At 36.2% G+C, this 17,962-nt stretch overlaps 1 protein-coding gene across 5 annotated transcripts in view; it reads left to right on the top strand.

Moving 5' to 3' along the window:
- The window catches only part of RAD21 (RAD21 cohesin complex component), an 84,750-nt gene extending 67,363 nt beyond the window's left edge, over nt 1–17,387 (top strand). For all 5 annotated transcript variants that reach the window (XM_067017425.1, XM_067017426.1, XM_059043588.2 and 2 more), the window contains 12 exons: nt 1,388–1,517; nt 2,902–3,001; nt 4,979–5,085; nt 5,386–5,592; nt 6,041–6,166; nt 6,498–6,620; nt 8,395–8,618; nt 10,034–10,193; nt 10,629–10,774; nt 13,480–13,629; nt 14,930–15,013; nt 15,728–17,387. In XM_067017425.1, coding sequence (XP_066873526.1) covers nt 1,388–1,517; nt 2,902–3,001; nt 4,979–5,085; nt 5,386–5,592; nt 6,041–6,166; nt 6,498–6,620; nt 8,395–8,618; nt 10,034–10,193; nt 10,629–10,774; nt 13,480–13,629; nt 14,930–15,013; nt 15,728–15,919 — 1,749 coding nt within the window. In that variant the 3' untranslated portion in view covers nt 15,920–17,387. The remainder of the gene's footprint in view (nt 1–1,387; nt 1,518–2,901; nt 3,002–4,978; nt 5,086–5,385; nt 5,593–6,040; nt 6,167–6,497; nt 6,621–8,394; nt 8,619–10,033; nt 10,194–10,628; nt 10,775–13,479; nt 13,630–14,929; nt 15,014–15,727) is intronic.
- The last annotated feature ends 575 nt before the right edge of the window (nt 17,388–17,962 follow it).

The following is a 17,962-nucleotide window of genomic DNA, read 5'->3' as shown; positions in this document are numbered from 1 at the left end:
TAGGAGCAGTAGTTTAATTGGGTATTATTTTTCATATCAGGAATTTATCATCAGATAAGTCCTAGATTTAGTTATAAATTTATTACAGTTTTAGATACTTAAGAATTTATAACACTAAACTTCATAATTTATGCTGTTATGTTACCGTAAATATAGAGCCTGAGAGTTACTGTAAATAAGATTCTAGACTGCTGTAGAGAGCATCCATGTTAAAGAAGACAACACATTGTATTTGTAAGTTATAAGTAACATAGTGTACTAAGCACGATTTAAACTTCAGGCAAATATTTAACAGCTTTCTTTGCTACTTAAAAATTTGATGTTTTTATGGTGTGATCTGGAAAACAATCTGGTAAAGTTGAGCTCATGTTTTCTTGTTCTTTAAAAAAAAAAAAATCTTATTATTACCAGAGGAATTTTGAATCATTCTATTTAAATTGGGTATTTACTTCTCTCATTCTTTTCCCAACTACTCTGTCTCATCCCACGTGTTGGATCCCCCATAAACACTGATCAAGATCTACCTTGATAAAATACAGGCTGAGTAATGTATTTTCTTGTGAAGAAAGATGGATGCCATTATCCTTTGTCAGTATGCTTTCCAATCGGGTAATAAAAACTCAGTGAAAAGTGGCTTAAACAATAAGGAAATTAAGTCTTATTTAACTAGAAGTTTAGAAATAGGAAGATCTAGAATTGGCTCAGCCATTCGAAGACATCATCCAAGGACTCACCTTTCTTAGTTTGTTGGTTTCTTGTCCTCATGTATACGGCCTCGCAGTTACGGGGGTATTGCAGGCAGCTAGAAGCCCCACCTACTCATGGTGCAGGAAGGGGGGGAAGGAAGAGAGGGGTGTTCGTTGTTTTGTTTTGTTTTAATTGGGAAAATCTTTCTCAGAAATTCTCTGACCTACTTGACACTTTGCATTGGCTGAACTGGGTTACATGCCCACTCAAAAACAGGCACCAGCAGAGAAGAATGAGACAGTCGTCCTTCAAGACTCGGGGCATTCACTTCCCAAATAAAATTACAATTCAGTTAGCCAGCCACGAGCAATGACTCTAGATTGGCGACCAAAAGTGCCACATACTTCTTAATGTGCTAATGACAACAATTCGTGGATTGCCTTACTACTTGCTTCATAGCTACCTTCACATCTATATTAATTCATGAATTTCTGCCAGTCTCTTCTTTGGGTATACTCAGGAAATGTAAAGGTAAAGGCAGTGAGAAATAAAATATACATGATTGTGAGGTAACTTCAAATAACTGGTTAAAAGTATGGAGAGGTACAAATTGCCTATGAATTGCACAACATACAAGCTTTGAAGTAGTCTCTAAATCCAGAAAATTAACTTTATAAATTAGAGTAATGTTAATTCACAGGTGAAGATGGCACTCCGAACGTCAGGACATCTCTTACTGGGAGTAGTTCGAATCTATCACAGAAAAGCCAAATATCTCCTGGCAGATTGTAATGAAGCGTTCATTAAGATAAAGATGGCTTTTCGGCCAGGTATTGTTGACTTTTTTGTTTTGTTTTTAACTTTGGAGTTAATCCTGTTTAGTTTAAAAACTGCTAAGCAAATATGCTAGTTGAGCGTAGTTTGTTTTGTTTTAATTGCAGTACAGGGAACCCTTTAAAAACGGGGCAGAGCTTAGAGAGGTAGTGTTTCAAGGGAGAAAACCGATTTTATTTTTGTTCTACATGTGGAATTATGACAGTTACACCTTTCTTGTTATTCCTTTGGAGCTGCCTTTTTCTTTTAACCCCTTTTTCAGCAGTCATCAGAGGTTGAAGTGTGGAATACTAATTGTTCTATGATTTTTAAAAATAAAGCTCAGGAAAGAAAATCTTAGAATTTTAATTTTTTCCTGAATGATTTTAGTCTAGTCTTAAAATCAAATTCACTTTTAGCTTAAGTTGTTGAGACTTTATTAAATGTTCTCTATAGTTCTTCGTTGTTGTTTTGTTTTAGGTAATGGTTGATTCTAAAATTGGACTCTAGCAACCAAACTTGCATCTGTATACATAATTACTATTGTATAATTTTTTAAAGCATTGACGAAATTTTATTCTGATTAAAATAATCTCAATGTGTAGGAGAGATGCCTTATACCGTAATTTCTACTGTTGTTGTATTCTTATACTTCCATTTATTTTAATATATAAATAGTGAAATCTTTGAGATCTAAGACTTGGTTAAAAGTAAAATATTTAGGCGGGGGCCATGACACTTGAGGCGGAGGCCGATGATTTCTTATATATGGCTACTAAGTGTATTTTGCTTAAATAACATGTTTTGTTTTTATCTTTTAAAGCAATGCATTTTTATTATAGACCACGTGAAAAATATAGGGGAAAATGTAAAGAAAATGGAAATAATTTAATCCCACTTTCCTAAAATAACCAGTTCCTCTTACCATTGGGGGTATTGTTTTGCAGTCGTTCCTTTTCCTCATAAATTTCATGCTTATTTAGAAAACTGTTATTAATACTTATTTGTTGATACGTCCTTTTAAAGACTTCTCAGTTTAATGCATAATTAGTGCTTTGATCTCTTGTAACACAAGTAGTGTGGCTAATGATTATTAAAAAAACAAAAGTACTTGAGCTTCAGTGGTACTTTGCAAATATTATCAACCCTTCTGGAATATAACCTTAGGAAATTATACTGACCTTTTTTTTTTTTTAACATCTTTATTGGAGTATAATTGCTTTACCAGTGGTGTGTTAGTTTCTGCTTTATAACAAAGTGAATTAGTTATACATATACATATGTCCCCATATCTCTTCCCTTTTGTGTCTCCCTCCCTCCCTATACTGACTTTTTACCTTCCCTGACCCCTTCATAATCTTTGGTGTAGCCAGGTCTTCAAGCTTACCGTTTCTTTTCCAGGTGTTGTTGACCTGCCTGAGGAGAATCGAGAAGCTGCTTACAATGCTATTACTTTACCTGAAGAATTTCATGATTTTGATCAGCCACTGCCTGACTTAGAGTATGTCTCTCTCTTTCTCTCTGTCTCTTCTTCTTCTTCTTTTTTATTTATTAATTTTTTTGACTTGGTGTACAAAAAACATTTTTGGCTTACAAATGCATAGTTTTCTTGGGATGTTTTGACATTGCGTTAACATGTAGCTAGAACTCACGTACTTTCATTTAGGGTAGTATATGAAACACATAACCTAGAAGTGTTTCTTCTGTAAGATCATGTAGAAGATGCCAGCTTTAACACAGCTAAGAGAATTCTGATTGCTTAGGCAGTTGTGTAAACTGAACAGCAGTCTAGCTGTTTGCTTTACATAATGATATCAGTAAACTTGAACTGTTGCTTCATGATTTTTTTCAGAGGTATATACTAAAGTCATCTACCAGTTTATCATCTTGGCCAAGCTATACTCAGCCACAATTTTTGTTCTTTTCTTTTTTTTTTAATAAACATATGAGATAACTTTCTATAAAGAGCAAGAAAGGGTCATTGTCACACAACATTTAAGAAGAGAAAGTTGTACAGAGATGGCCATTACAGCAGAATACTGTGGTATGTTGTTTCCCTCTTCTCAAGTCTTCAGAATTCAGCTATGATTACCTTGACAGGGAATGTGACTGTCACTTTCCAAGTGACTGAGTAGCACAGTTATCCAAGGAACCTACACCAACCCCCATTTATTTTTTGACAAATTTGTCTGCTTTTTAGAAAAATGATCTTTGACTTATAATTATAGGAGTAAATTTATGATTTATTTTGAATTTATTGTGTTAATTAGTGCTAGGCACTATTTGGCTGCTTTACTTTTTCCTCCTTTTATACTTCTATTTTATTTTTAAAAAATTTTTATGTTGGAATTTTTTAACATAGCTAAACAGTAGAGAGATTAGTAAATATTATGAACCCCAGGTACTGATCATCCAGCTTCTTTCATTATCAGTATATTGGCCAGTTTTATTTCATGTGTACAATTGACCCTTAACACAGGTTTCATCTGGGAGGGTCTACTTATGTGCAGATTTTTTTTTCACTAAATACATGCTACAGTACTACACAATCTGAGGTTGGTTAAATTAGTGGATACAGAACCACAGTTACAGAGGGCTGACTAAAGTTATATGTGGATTTTTGACTTCATGGGGAGGGGTGGGTAGGTGCCCCTAAATCGCACGTTGCTCAAGGTTTCAGCTGTGTTTCCCCAGTTGACCTTCTAACAACAGATTATTTTAAAGCAAATAACAAATATTTTATTTCATTTGTAAATACCTCGGAATGTGTCTCTTTAGAGGAAGGAATTTTTAAAACAAAGCCATAACAATATCACAGTTTTTTAAATATTACAATAATTCCTTAATATAATATATAATCAGCAGTCAAGTGTCCCCAGTTGATGCATGGGCTCCCCCTGCCCTGCTTTGTTTCAGCTACAGTGTATACAGAGTTTCCAGACTGCATTTGGTTGATATGTCTCATAAGTCTCTCTTAAGAACCTGTAACAGAGCTACATGTTTTTTGTATGTTTGTCCTTGCCATTTATTTGCTGAACAAACCTGGTGATTTGTTTGGAAGTATTTACATTCTGAATTTGGTCGATGGTATTCCACATTTGTACTAAACAGTCTCCGAAAAGCCAGTTAACTTCAGTGTTCACATAGCCTGTAAGTTGCAGGGCCCTGATGAAAACCCATGCCTATCTAGCCCATGCATCTCTAAGTTTTTGCTCTGTATACCATGTTGCCTTATGTAGTGGTTTCAGCATATTATAGTTTGCTCGCTGGTCATTAACAGTTTTAAAATTTAAATACAAATTAACTTCCACATCATTTAGATTCTTGGATTGTATTTATTTAATATTAAATATTTAGGCTCCATAGGTTGTATGTATGGTTTTTTTTCTTGCTTATATAAAGAATTGAGATGTGTTTTCCCTTATAAATACATTACAATGAGACTTGAGACTACAATGTATTTGAAATTCTTTTAAAGTGACATCGATGTGGCCCAGCAGTTCAGCCTGAACCAGAGTAGAGTGGAAGAGATAACCATGAGAGAAGAAGTTGGAAACATCAATATTCTACAAGAAAATGATTTTGGTAATAGAGAAACAAATCATTAGCCACTAGCTATAATGTTAAAATTATGTTACTTAATATATTTAGGGTAACCTAAATTTGGATCTTATATTTGAATTTTCTCATTATGCCCCAGAATCAGTTTATGGAATATAATAGATGCTAAAGATTTAAAGTTTAAACTAGATGTTTTAATATTCAAAGATAAGACTTCAGTAAGCAAATGTGACATTATAATTAAAATAAATCATTAGCCATTTTCTTTTGATTCAGTGATGTTTCTAACTTTTTTCAACTAATGACCAACTAAAATTTGTTTAGGTGACTTTGGAATGGATGATCGTGAAATAATGAGAGAAGGTAGTGCTTTCGAGGACGATGACATGTTAGTGAGCACTGGTGCCTCTAACCTCCTATTAGAGCCTGAACAGAGCACCAGCAATCTGAATGAGAAAATTAACCATTTAGAATATGAAGACCAGTATAAGGATGACAACTTTGGAGAAGGAAATGATGGTGGTATATTAGGTAAGTCACAACAAGGTGATTATTCTAACATAATTTCTTTATTTAGTTGTGGGGTTTTAGAGCAGTTGCTAATTCTTAGTCTTGAGCATCTCTCTAGGTATATATGTGTGAATTGTCACCAGTTCAGTAAAAGTTTTCTGTAAACCTGTAGCCTAAAAATGTTTTAACAATACCAATTTTGTTTAAAACTGCTTGTCTTGGAGTTTTAAGCTTTACTAATTCTTCGAAGTTGTGTTTAAGTAAATATATGTTTTAAAATTAAGAAGAGATTTTTTTCATATGTTAAGTGTTTTATACTTCTGTATAAAAGAGAAGAGAACAGATGCATATTGAATACAGATTAAAATTTCTAAATTTAATCCATTTAACATTATTTTTCCAGTGATTGGCTATTGTTCTTTTAGCATTTCTTTTTTAAATTGTAACTAAATTACATTCCCTATTTCAGATGACAAACTTATTAGTAACAATGACGGCGGTATCTTCGACGATCCGCCTGCCCTGTCTGACGCGGGGGTGATATTGCCAGAGCAGCCTGCACATGATGATATGGATGAGGATGACAACGTATCAAGTAAGCGTTTCATGTTCAGTGATCCTGGGCATGAGGTATGGCATCCAGAAAGATATTTACTGTAGAAGACCAAAAACTAAACGTTCCCGCTTTTAATGAACTGTAAATCTCCTTAAAAACAGTGCTTAGGATTGATTCTCTTTAACCCTGTGCTCCTCCCCCTTTTTTGGGCAATAGGTCAACTGGAGAGACCTCCTTATAACTAGAAAAGTGTTTTTTCTTTGGAACCAGTGGCTTTCTTTCAGTGACTCAAAGGGATTTTTTTTCCCTTCATTTGATGGATATATATTAAATACCCAAGCCTTTTGTGACCAAATTTCTGCTTTTATAGTGGGTGGGCCTGATAGTCCTGATTCAGTGGATCCTGTTGAACCGATGCCAACTATGACTGATCAAACAACACTTGTTCCAAATGAGGAAGAAGCATTTGCTTTGGAACCTATTGATATCACTGGTGAGCAAACAAACTTTTTGACTTGGAACTTTTTCTGGTTCTGGCTCATGTACACTAATCTGCTGCTCATTTTAAATATAACTAAACTTCTTTTCTTCTTTGTTAGTCATCTATTATAGAAACTTCAATTCACTTATAATTCGAGTATCTCACAGAATATCTTTACAAGTTGCTGTGAGATAAAAGTGTGGAACAAGCTTTCTGCTAATAAATATCTTAGTCTTTGGGGTTTACAAAAATGCCAACAGGTCACATGTGTAACAAAGCATTGCAAGGCGTTTTTCAGTAAAGTACAAGATTGACTAATCTGTTATCTTCCAAAATTCTAGATTCTGTATGGTTTGGGCTACAACCTGGGAAAATCTAAAAATACTTTTATTTTTAACTGGAAATATCAAAGGTTCTAAAATCAGTATTTTTCTTATACTGCTTATTAAGAAACACAGCAAAGTGTATTTAGTTGAGGGTGCTGCTTCTGAGTAAAAGAGGCAGTTACGTAATTTGGATGTGAAACTTTAAAATTTCTAGATGGTGTATGGGTACAATGGGGTAGAATACTTTAAGTCATTTACAGTATAGTTCAAGATACTTTATGACTTCTAAGTAAAACAAGATTAACTTTTTGGGTTTCCTACGTAGAATCTGATCACCAAAAATTCTGATTTGGGCTTCTGGTTTAAAAAGAGTACTTACTGTGTAGCTATATTTAGGAACTAAAAATATAAAAATGAACAAGTCTTTATCCTCGTGGAACTTAAATAGTAGGGGAACATGGGTAATTAAGTAAATTATATATTATATTATTGACAGATATTACAGAGATCTGTAAACAAGGTAAGAGGGACATATATACTGCAGTGTTTAAAATAGGATAATTGAGCTTAGCCAGCTGTTACCAAAACTTGAACTTTTTAATTTCAAGGAAGGGAACTCAGTAGCTAGAGGATAGGGCCTGGACAGAGGCTGTCACTGTGTAACATCTTTTTGAATCTTGAATTTTGAACCACGTGAATATTTTATCTATAAAAACCTATGGGGTATATAACATGTATTGACAATGAAATCTTGAGGAATTTAATACCATGAGCTTTTCTGTATCTTAAGAAATTGAGATAATGTTACCTCTTTGTAAGAGTTTAGTAAGGATTAGAAATGAGGATACAAAATGTATAGGATGGAGTTCCGGGTTCATCTGACTGGGTTTGGGCTTGTTTCACTTCATCAAGCTGCTTCTGCAGCTGCCATACATGAATTGTAACTTTTCCAATAAAAATCATAGTCGTTGCAACCATTTATGGAGTCCTCAATCTATGTCAGACATCATACTAAATATTTTACAATCCCCTGTAAGTGGTTGGCCATATTTTAAATGAGAAAATGAAGAGGTTAGCAAAAGGAAGTTAACTTTTCTTAATGGTCACTCACTTAATAAGTGGCAGAACCTAGGACTTGAGCCCAATTCTGAATCAAGTGTGATGTGTTTACAATATAAAGCTACATGGGCAAAAATGAATTGGCTCTTGCCATCATTTTGCTCATTTTGTGCTAAAAGTCAATATTCATTCATTCAGCAGATTTTTATTGAAGACCTATTGTACACTAGCCTCTATATGGTACATGGGAAACATCACTTAAAACAGATTCTGCCCTCATGAAAGCATAACTTCTCTTCTAAGTGTTTAGAAAAGCAAGAATATAATGAGACCAAATCTGGTAGTTGTATGTTTCATGCTGGCCTCAGAAAAAATGACCTTATCTTCTTTTATCATGCCAGTCAAAGAAACAAAAGCCAAGAGGAAGAGGAAGCTAATTGTTGACAGTGTCAAAGAGTTGGATAGCAAGACAATTAGAGCCCAGCTTAGTGATTACTCTGATATTGTTACTACTTTGGATCTGGCACCACCCACCAAGAAATTGATGATGTGGAAAGAGACCGGGGGAGTAGAAAAACTTTTCTCTTTACCTGCTCAGCCTTTGTGGAATAACAGACTACTGAAGGTAATAGAGTTTGCAGAATTTAAAATTTCATATTGATTTCGATCATTTTTAAAAATAAACTTTAAGGACTTCCCCGGTGGCGCAGTGGTTGAGAGTCCGCCTGCCGATGCAGGGGACAGAGGTTCGTGCCCCAGTCTGGGAAGATCCCACATTCCGCGGAGTGGCTGGGCCCGTGAGCCATGGCCGCTGAGCCTGCGCGTCCGGAGCCTGTGCTCCGCAACGGGAGGGAGAGGTCACAACAGTGAGAGGCCTGCGTACCACAAAAAAAAAAAAAAAAAAAAAAATTTTGTTTGATCAGGTATTTTTCAGTGATATAGCATCTTCTCTTTTTTTTTCTTCCGTTAAACCACAGTATACTGAACATAAACCTTATCTGAAAGATCATGATAAGTGACGCCTGCATTTCTAAAAGATGTAGAATTAATCTTCACTATTCTAAAAAGCTACTGATGTTTTTAATAATAGTTCTCTCTCCTCAACTTGCTATGATACATTACCAGTTCTGTTGCCTTAGTGTGTACTGTGGTTCCAGTCTGCAATCTTTAGATGTTGCTTTCTGGCTAAAACAAGGGGTGGTTCTACTTTTCCCACAGTACAGGAATCTGGCTTTATGAGAATCTTTTTTCACTTACAGGCCTTTTCTGCTCACCTTAGGTTCCAGAGTATTCTAAAGCAAAGTTCTGAGGCATCATAGAACCAATTGATTTTTACTATAAAGTGTTTAAAGCAGCAAGGCTTTGGTAAAACTGTATATTGGAAGCACAATCGTAGAATCATTTGGAAGATGGTCTTTAAGTGGTTTTTTTTTTTTGACTCAGTGGTCTCATTGTTAGGAATTTTTCTTAAGGAGGTAATTCAAAATATGGAAAAGGCCACATAAAGATGTTCATTAGTTATTATTTAGTTAAATTTTTTAAAAGAAAGTTAAAATATTGAATCATTCAAGTGTGGCATATATATACATGCACATATATATTTACTTCCACTCAGTGGAATATTCAATCATTAAAAATACTAGAAATGATAGTTAATGAAGTTACTGTACAATATTAAGTGAAAAAGGCAGTATGCAAAGCCGTTGGGTATGATTTCAGTTAGATTCAGTGTATGAATATGAAAATAAACTGCAGGTAAATTTAGAACTTTAGTGTTATCTCCAAGTTATGAGACAATGGTTAAAAATTTCATTCTCAGCTTTTCCAAAATTGCTGCAGTGAAAATAATTTTTACATAGAGGATTTCAAATTATAAAGTAGAATGAAGCATGAACATGATATAACATTAAGTAGAAATCATGCTAAATTATATTACTGATTGTTAAAACATACTTATGGAAAATAGTAATGCCATTGGTAGCTTTTCGGTTCATGTGATTTATAGTAGAGATTTTATAACTGATATATTTTTTTTAATAGCTGTTTACACGCTGTCTTACACCACTAGTACCAGAAGATCTTAGAAAAAGGAGGAAAGGAGGAGAGGCTGATAATTTGGATGAATTCCTCAAAGAATTCGAAAATCCGGAGGTTCCCAGAGAGGACCAGCAGCAGCGACATCAGCAGCGTGACGTTATCGGTCTGTTCCAGTGGCGTAGTCCCTGATAAAATCTAAATGAGCATTTGGCTTAGAATTTACCTATATATTGCCGAAGTAAAAGAGATCAGGAACAAAGACGTATTCTCAAATTTTTGGACAGGGAAATACATGCCTTGTATTCTCTGATTCCTTTGTTAGATGGGAAGTTTTCTGTTTTCAGAAAGGTCTATGGTTTAGGACTTGGCTGAGTGATAGGCTGCTAAAGGATTGTCCTGCCTTGGATTGGAGATGGGACATGTCCTTTTAAAAACCTCTTCCCACCTTTAAATGTATTATAAATTTAGTAACCTTTGTAGAGGTAACATTTTATTCAGCCTTCATTAGGGAAAGTCTTAGCATATTAGTATTAAATGGTTCTAAAATGTTGTTGAGGACTGTATGACCGTAATCCCCTCTTCATATGATCGATTGCAGATGAGCCCATTTTGGAGGAGCCAAGCCGCCTCCAAGAGTCAATGGAGGCCAGCAGAACAAACCTGGATGAGTCAGCCATGCCTCCACCACCACCTCAGGGAGTTAAGCGAAAAGTGGGACAGATGGACCCAGAACCCATGATCCCTGTAAGCACAGCCCTCCAAGATGTTTGGGGTGTGGGTGTGTGGGCAGTGTTTTAGATCCCTAGTAATAGCAAGTGTTATTTAAGGAGACCTTTTGAAGTATCTTGGTTTGGGCAGAAAATAGTTAGGAATGGGTCCAGAAAGAATGACAGCCGAGGATCAAAACACAATGTGCTGTAAGTGGGAGGTGTTCTTAGGAGTTTTTGATTTTTCTGACTCTCGGATAGAGTCTTGCTTCACAGTGGCCTAAAGTGAGCATCCTTGGCTAATGTGGAATCCTTGACTCTGAACTTGGGTCTGGTTCGTTCTTCTCAAACATTAGCCCATGTTGAGTCTGACCGTTGTAGAGAGAATAAGTGGAGCAGCCTGTGGAACCTGTTAAGTACGTTGTGAGTAAAATGAAACAAACTTCCTGCTAATGAATTTGTCAGCAAGATGGAACATTTTTTCCTCCGGTTTTATTGAGATACAATTGACATATATAAATTGTATTAGTTTCGGGTGTACAATATATATAATGATTTGATAGACATATATATTGTGAAATGATTACCATGATAAGTTTAGTTAACATCCATCACCTCACAGAATTAGATTTTTTGCTTGTCACGAGAAATTTTAAGATCTACTCTTAGCACCTTTCAAGTACAGAGTATATAGTTGAACCTCCTTATCCATGGATGTATACTGAGGGCTGGCTGCAGTACATTGTTTTATGTAAGAGACTTGAGCATCTGTAAATTTTAGTATTCAGAGGGGATCCTGAAACCAATCCCCTGCAGATACTGAGGGACCAGCTGTATTGTTAATTGTAATATTAGATCCCCAAAACTGACTTTGACCAACACCTAACTCATTTCCCCCAGTAACCACCATTCTACTCTCTGCTGAGTGTGAGCTTTTTAATTTTAAGCTGCTTAAGGTTCCACATGTAAGTGATAGATCTATCATACAGGATTCGGCTTTCTCTGATTTATCTCACTTAGCATAATGTACTCCAGGTCCATCCATGTTGTCACAAAAGGCAGGATTTCCTTATGGTGAATAATAGTTCATTGTGTGTGTATATCATATCATATTTTCTTTATCCATTTATGTGTTGATGGATACTTAGGTTGTTTCATAGCTTAGCTATTATAAATAATGCTGCAGTGAACATGGAAGTGCAGATATCTTTTCCAGATAGTAATTTTATTTCCTTTGGATAAACAGTGGCTGCAGCAACATACATTCCCACCAACAGTGCAAGAGGGTTCCCCTTTTCTCCTCTTCCTTGCCAACACTTACCTGTTTTGGGGCTGATGCTTTATTGTGGTTTTTACATGCCCCTGTCGGCCATCAGTATTGCTGTCTTTGGGAAAATGTTCAGATCCTCTGCCCATTTTAATCGGTTTGTTTTGCTCTTGAATTGTGTTGCGTTCTTTATATGTTTTGGATATTAATCTCGTACAAGTGATTTGCAGATATATTAGTTTGATGAAGTCCTACTTGTTTATTTTTGCTTTTGGTGTCAAATCCAAAAAGTCATCAGGGCCAGTGAGCTTATCACTATGGTTTCAGGTCTTAGATTCAAGTCTTTAATCCATTATAGTCTTTTGCATGTGTCTGTCCAGTTTTCCCAACAGGATTTATTGAAGAGATTGTCCTTTCCTCATTTTATGCTGCTTTGTGCTAAATTAGTTGACCATATATGCATAGGTTTATTCCTAGACTCTCTATTCTCTTCTAGGATCTGGTTTATTCTTTATAAATATTCCTGTATATCTTTAATACTAAGCAGTTTTAGGCTCTCATTAAGAAATCAGAATATACTCATCCAGTTGCTGAAAAAAGGTAAAGGCAACGTCTTGCTACTTCATTTAGACCGGCTACCATTCAGTTCAGTTAGTGTCCTATCCTGAGTATAAAGGAAAGAGGTGGTCTGGTTTCAGGCTTCCCAAGCTTAAGTCTATAGAATAAATTAATTCTGGGCAAAGGGAGGCTTTTTGGTGCCTTAGGCTCTTGGTTCAGCCTCCATCATCAAAACATTGGCAAAAGAACATTCTTTGCCAATTTTAACAACTAGTTCTCTATGCCCTCTGATGGTAAGGAGTTGTAAAAAGCGTTTTTGAGTTCAGGAATGGGAACAAGTAATTAGTGGGTTCCTTTAGTACCACCCTCTGGGTAATTGTTCCCTTGTCACTCTTTTAATGTTCTCATGTGTTAGTATTAAGTCAGAGAAGAAAGAAATTCTAGAAATGGACCCAGAAAAATAGTCTCCTCCTTCCTAATATTTGCTGCTGGAAGAGCACAAAGGCTCTTATTTAGAGCTCAAGCTGAGTTGCAGTAGCCTTATATAGCAGTGGTCAACAGTACCAGGCTAATTAATGTTAGAGCCTTTTTGAATTGCCCAGGAGTCAGTGGGTTCTGTTTAGTCCTAAAATGCTAATACAGAAAGTGGTGAGGGTTTTTTTTCTTGTTTGCAAATTCCTCACATAGACTTAAACAAAACACTTTTGTTCTAGGATAATAAGATAATGAATGGATTAATTTCCTTTGTAAAGTACTGTAATGTTGTGGCTTTACAGTAAAAGAACAAGTTATGAGGAGGTGTGAAGATAAAGTATTTCTTTCCATTTTGAAAACTGCAGCAACTACATGTTTGCATAGTTAAGAGAAGCTACCCTTAAAATGTGCATCTTAAATTGCCTTATCTTTATTGCTTTAAGCCTCAGCAGGTAGAGCAGATGGAAATACCTCCTGTAGAGCTGCCCCCAGAAGAGCCTCCAAATATTTGTCAATTAATTCCAGAGTTAGAACTTTTACCAGAAAAAGAAAAGGAGAAAGAGAAGGAGAAAGAAGATGATGAAGAGGAGGAGGTAAGGAAACGTTGTAAAAAAAAAAAAAAGATCTGATGAATAAATTCCCATTATAGGTTTAGCGAAACTCTTTTTCATCTTGGAGCCGAGTTCATTGTGGTTGAGCATCAGAGTGATGAAAAATGTTTGAATATAAGCAAAACTTAGCCACATTCTTAGTGATCTAGACCATCATTAAGAACTTCAGATGTGCTGTGTTCTCTCTCATTTGGTCCCTTGGGGCCTTTTCAAGGACATGGGACTTGCCCTTTCACTGATTATTGGTTTGTGACTTTGCTAAAATTGATTTTTATTTTTACTTTGGGAATGGCTTTTCCTAATGGGTTTTCATTTTCCTGGGGCATGCTTTGGCTGTTCAAGTTTTTTCTTTCCCTCTTTTCCTGGATCTTTAAGGTTGATACGTATTCTTCTATTTGATGTTCTGTCAAATATGTAATATTTTCATTACCATCTCTGGTCGTGTTTGTAACTTATGCCAGCATAGATTTCATAACCAGTTAGTGCTTAACATGAGCCTTACACTGTTTTAAAGTCAGAATGTAGCCCCTAGAGCTCTTCCAGCCTGTGTGCTAGAGTATCTCAGCCTTAGTGTTCAATTAGCATTTAAAATTATACTTTCTAATATATGTTAAGTTGTTATTAACTCCTGGTTCTTTGGATGTGGTGATAGTTGCAGCATAGCCTGGAAGCGTCTCAGCGGTTGCTCCATGCCAACTGAAGACGGTCTTGTAGGTGGCAGGTGACTGGCAGCCAGGCCCCTCCAGTTAAAAGAAATGGGCTATAATTTATAATATATATATATTTAAAACACTGTACGGAACAGTATTACTTACTCATCTTTGCTAGTCTGCAGGCTCTTTGGTAGTGGTCCACAGTGATATTAGGAATTTTCTGGAATACCATCGTCCAGAAAATCATGCTACCTAAAAAACACATAAGTATACATTCAGTTAAAATAAACAGTATGCTTGGTGACATAGTTGGTTTATTTCCTTGCTTCAGTTTCTTACCTTAGCAAGGGCCAGTAACGCAGAGCTCGCCAACCAGCAATAGTCCATGGACCAGACAGTGTAGATCACACACTTAGAGACCAGTACAGAGTCATATATTCAGCTAAATGCTTGCAGGTACAGAGGATTTTCTTTTGTAATCTAAGAAGGATGTCGAACTAGATGCTAAGTGATTTCTCCATTAGTCAAAATACACACAATTTAGAGCTTTCAGGAGATACGGAAATGCTTCATTTTGTAGCAGTTTCGCCAGTTTTGTGTTTTTGTGCGGGGGGGTCATTTTCACTCAGGATGAAGATGCCTCAGGGGGTGATCAGGATCAAGAGGAAAGAAGATGGAACAAGAGGACTCAGCAGATGCTTCATGGTCTTCAGGTATGCCTGTAAAGTCTTCGAGAAAAAATGTCACCAAAGGCTTTTGGCAGTGTTTCCTTAAAAAAAATAATAATAATAATAACCAGAAAGTCTACCTTTTGTGAAACTTTTTCCAAAACTGCACACCTTAAACTATTTTAACACATAAGCTGTTGGGCTCAGAGTTAATTAAGCCTGGAAAGCATCCAGGTGAACACTTGCCCGTGGCTACCCTGCAAAGCAGAACTCCTTTGTGGGTGTACATTTTCTTACTTTTGGTTGAGCAGATTTAATGGGTGGAATCATTAAATTTGTCACATCATTGTACAGTGTCATTTATCCTTGGGCCTTAATGTGTCAGATACAGGGGAGATATCTTGAGTGTCTATGAAATACCAAGGCAAGGTGCCCACCAGGTCTCCTAAAATAAATTCAAAGGAAAGTTGACAGTTTTCAGAACTGTAAGTGCTAGATTTTACTATTTTATCAATTTGTTGAAATTGATAGATGAATTAATTAGAAAAAATGAGTTGTCTATATTAGGTTGTCCCAACAAATGTTAACTTTGTCCCCTTGCCTTTTTTAGTGTGAGAAACACTCGTGCTGTTCAAAAACCTACTCCTGGCCCCCAACAAAATATACAGTATACTTTTTCAGTATCCAAAAGTAGTGTCCTTTTAAAATTACTACCTTCTTGTGTAGATTATTTTCATTTAATTCTTCCTTTTATTTCAGCGAGCTCTTGCTAAAACTGGAGCTGAATCTATCAGTTTGCTTGAGTTGTGTCGAAACACGAACAGAAAGCAAGCTGCAGCAAAGTTCTACAGCTTCTTGGTTCTTAAAAAGCAGCAAGCTATTGAGCTGACACAGGAAGAACCATACAGTGATATCATTGCAACACCTGGACCAAGGTTCCACATTATTTGAGCAGCTAGAAGCATTATAGCTAGTGTTCATTTCACTAGTGTGTACAAATTGCCCCCATGTGTAGGGCACACAGAACCCTTCAAGAAAATTTAGATTTTTGTGTGTACAAAGTCTCTGCCTCTTTCTTCATGTTTTCCGGTATTTTAAATTTGTCAATTTCATCTTTAAGGGAAACTGCTTGTATGGTGTTTGTGTTCTGATGGAGAAAACAAGTACCCCAGGTTTCTTTTAACAGTCCAGAACAGCTTTGTGCAATAGTGGTGCATATGCTAATGTTGAGTGGCAGTGGAGAGTCGGGGGTTTTATCTTAGTTCTCCATTACCGCATCGTGAAGGAGAACTTTTCAGGAAAATAACTATAGTGTGAATCGTCTTTTTTCCCATCAGCACCTGGCAGTCTTCGTAACCATTGTGCTTTAGGGATGGTGCCCAAAGCAGAGATTGTCCTCTTAAAGTATAATTCCACACTTGATCATGGGGTTGTGTGAAATTGTACTGTAACTAATCCCTTTCAGCTACAAAAAAATAGGGCTTGGTTTAAAGTGCCCTATTTTGTAAATCATTCCATTTGAAACTTTTTAATGAATCTTACTATCCTGAAATCTGTTGTTTTAGTGAGGCTCTAAAATGAGCAGAAATAGACTTTTTAGAGTAGAATGAATATAAAAAGCATTTATAACTTTCCAGGAGCTATAAATCAAAGTTTTGGATATATTTGAGTATTCAGATCATGAAAATAGAAATTGCTATGCCAACTGAAAGGACAGACTGATGGGAAATCGTACAACTGGTTGACTTTTAACCTTTAAGCAGACAGTGCTGTAAAAACTAATGGCTTCTCTGATATTTATTATGTTTTAGTACCTGATCATTTTTTCCAGTGCTGCACACTCCTGTGTTTGGAACTCTAATAGCTTTGCGACAGAAATCCAGTATCCGGTTTCCTATAATTTAAGTGAAGAAAAACACATCCGAATAAAGGCTTTAATATTAACAGATCAGATAGCACCAGAAATTATGTGACTGTTATGATTATCAATACATGTCTTAACATTTTAGGGCAAAATTACACACTGAAAGTTCTAGCTTTTAAGTGTTGGCACTTTTGTGGAAAACAAAAATCACTCAGACTTCAGTGTATACCCAATAATTTTAAATTATGTGAGATGTTTTAAATTTGTGAACTCGTAATTACTGTTTTGATGATTCTTGAGAATGGTAATTGTATAAAATTGCTGTTGCCGCTTTATTTTCCATATGATGTGCCTGTAAACCATGGTGTTTCTCCCTTTTTGTATAAAGACAGTGTAGATAATTGAATGTTTGATTATAGAAAGGTCATTAGTTTCTTGTTACACATTTTGTTAGTCTGGTTTTTGTTGCTTTTCAGGTTTAATATTGTTATTGAAAATAGTTGATGCTATGTTATGTATAACTTTTCTAATAAAAGTTGTGTTATACGCTGTAAATTTTTGGAGTATTGGTATTCAGTTGGTGGCACTCCCAAGAAAACATTGCTTCATCTTTTTTGCCTTATCTTGAATAATTATCCATACAAATAGTAAGTGAACTTTTCAAGAGGTCTTAGAGTAAAAAATAAATCTTTACAATGTATATTAGAATGTATTAAGATTAAAATGAGCCCAGTAAATTGGCTGGTGCTGAGAAATCTTTGGGGCATAGATACAGCCCTGTAACTGCTAAGTACATACAAATTACAACATGCCTATGGGTTCTTGGGGCCCTAAACAATTGTAGCCCATGAGCAATGTCCTGGAGATTTTCTGGGTCCATCTGAGACGCCTACTTTAGCCAGGGCTTTCGGTAGTTACTTGGTTTTTTTTTTTTTTGCGGTATGCGGGCCTCTCACTGCTGTGGCCTCTCCCGTTGCGGAGCACAGGCTCCGGACGCGCAGGCTCAGCGGCCATGGCTCACGGGCTTAGTTGCTCCGCGGCACGTGGGATCTTCCCGGACCAGGGCACGAACCCGTGTCTCCTGCATCGGCAGGCGGATTCTCAACCACTGCGCCACCAGGGAAGCCCCT

This window comes from Kogia breviceps, chromosome 17, assembly GCF_026419965.1.
Source record: "Kogia breviceps isolate mKogBre1 chromosome 17, mKogBre1 haplotype 1, whole genome shotgun sequence".
NCBI classification, from domain to species: Eukaryota; Metazoa; Chordata; class Mammalia; order Artiodactyla; family Physeteridae; genus Kogia; species Kogia breviceps.
Note: the sequence above shows the minus strand (reverse complement) of the source record. Positions and strands in the feature narration are given on the sequence as shown.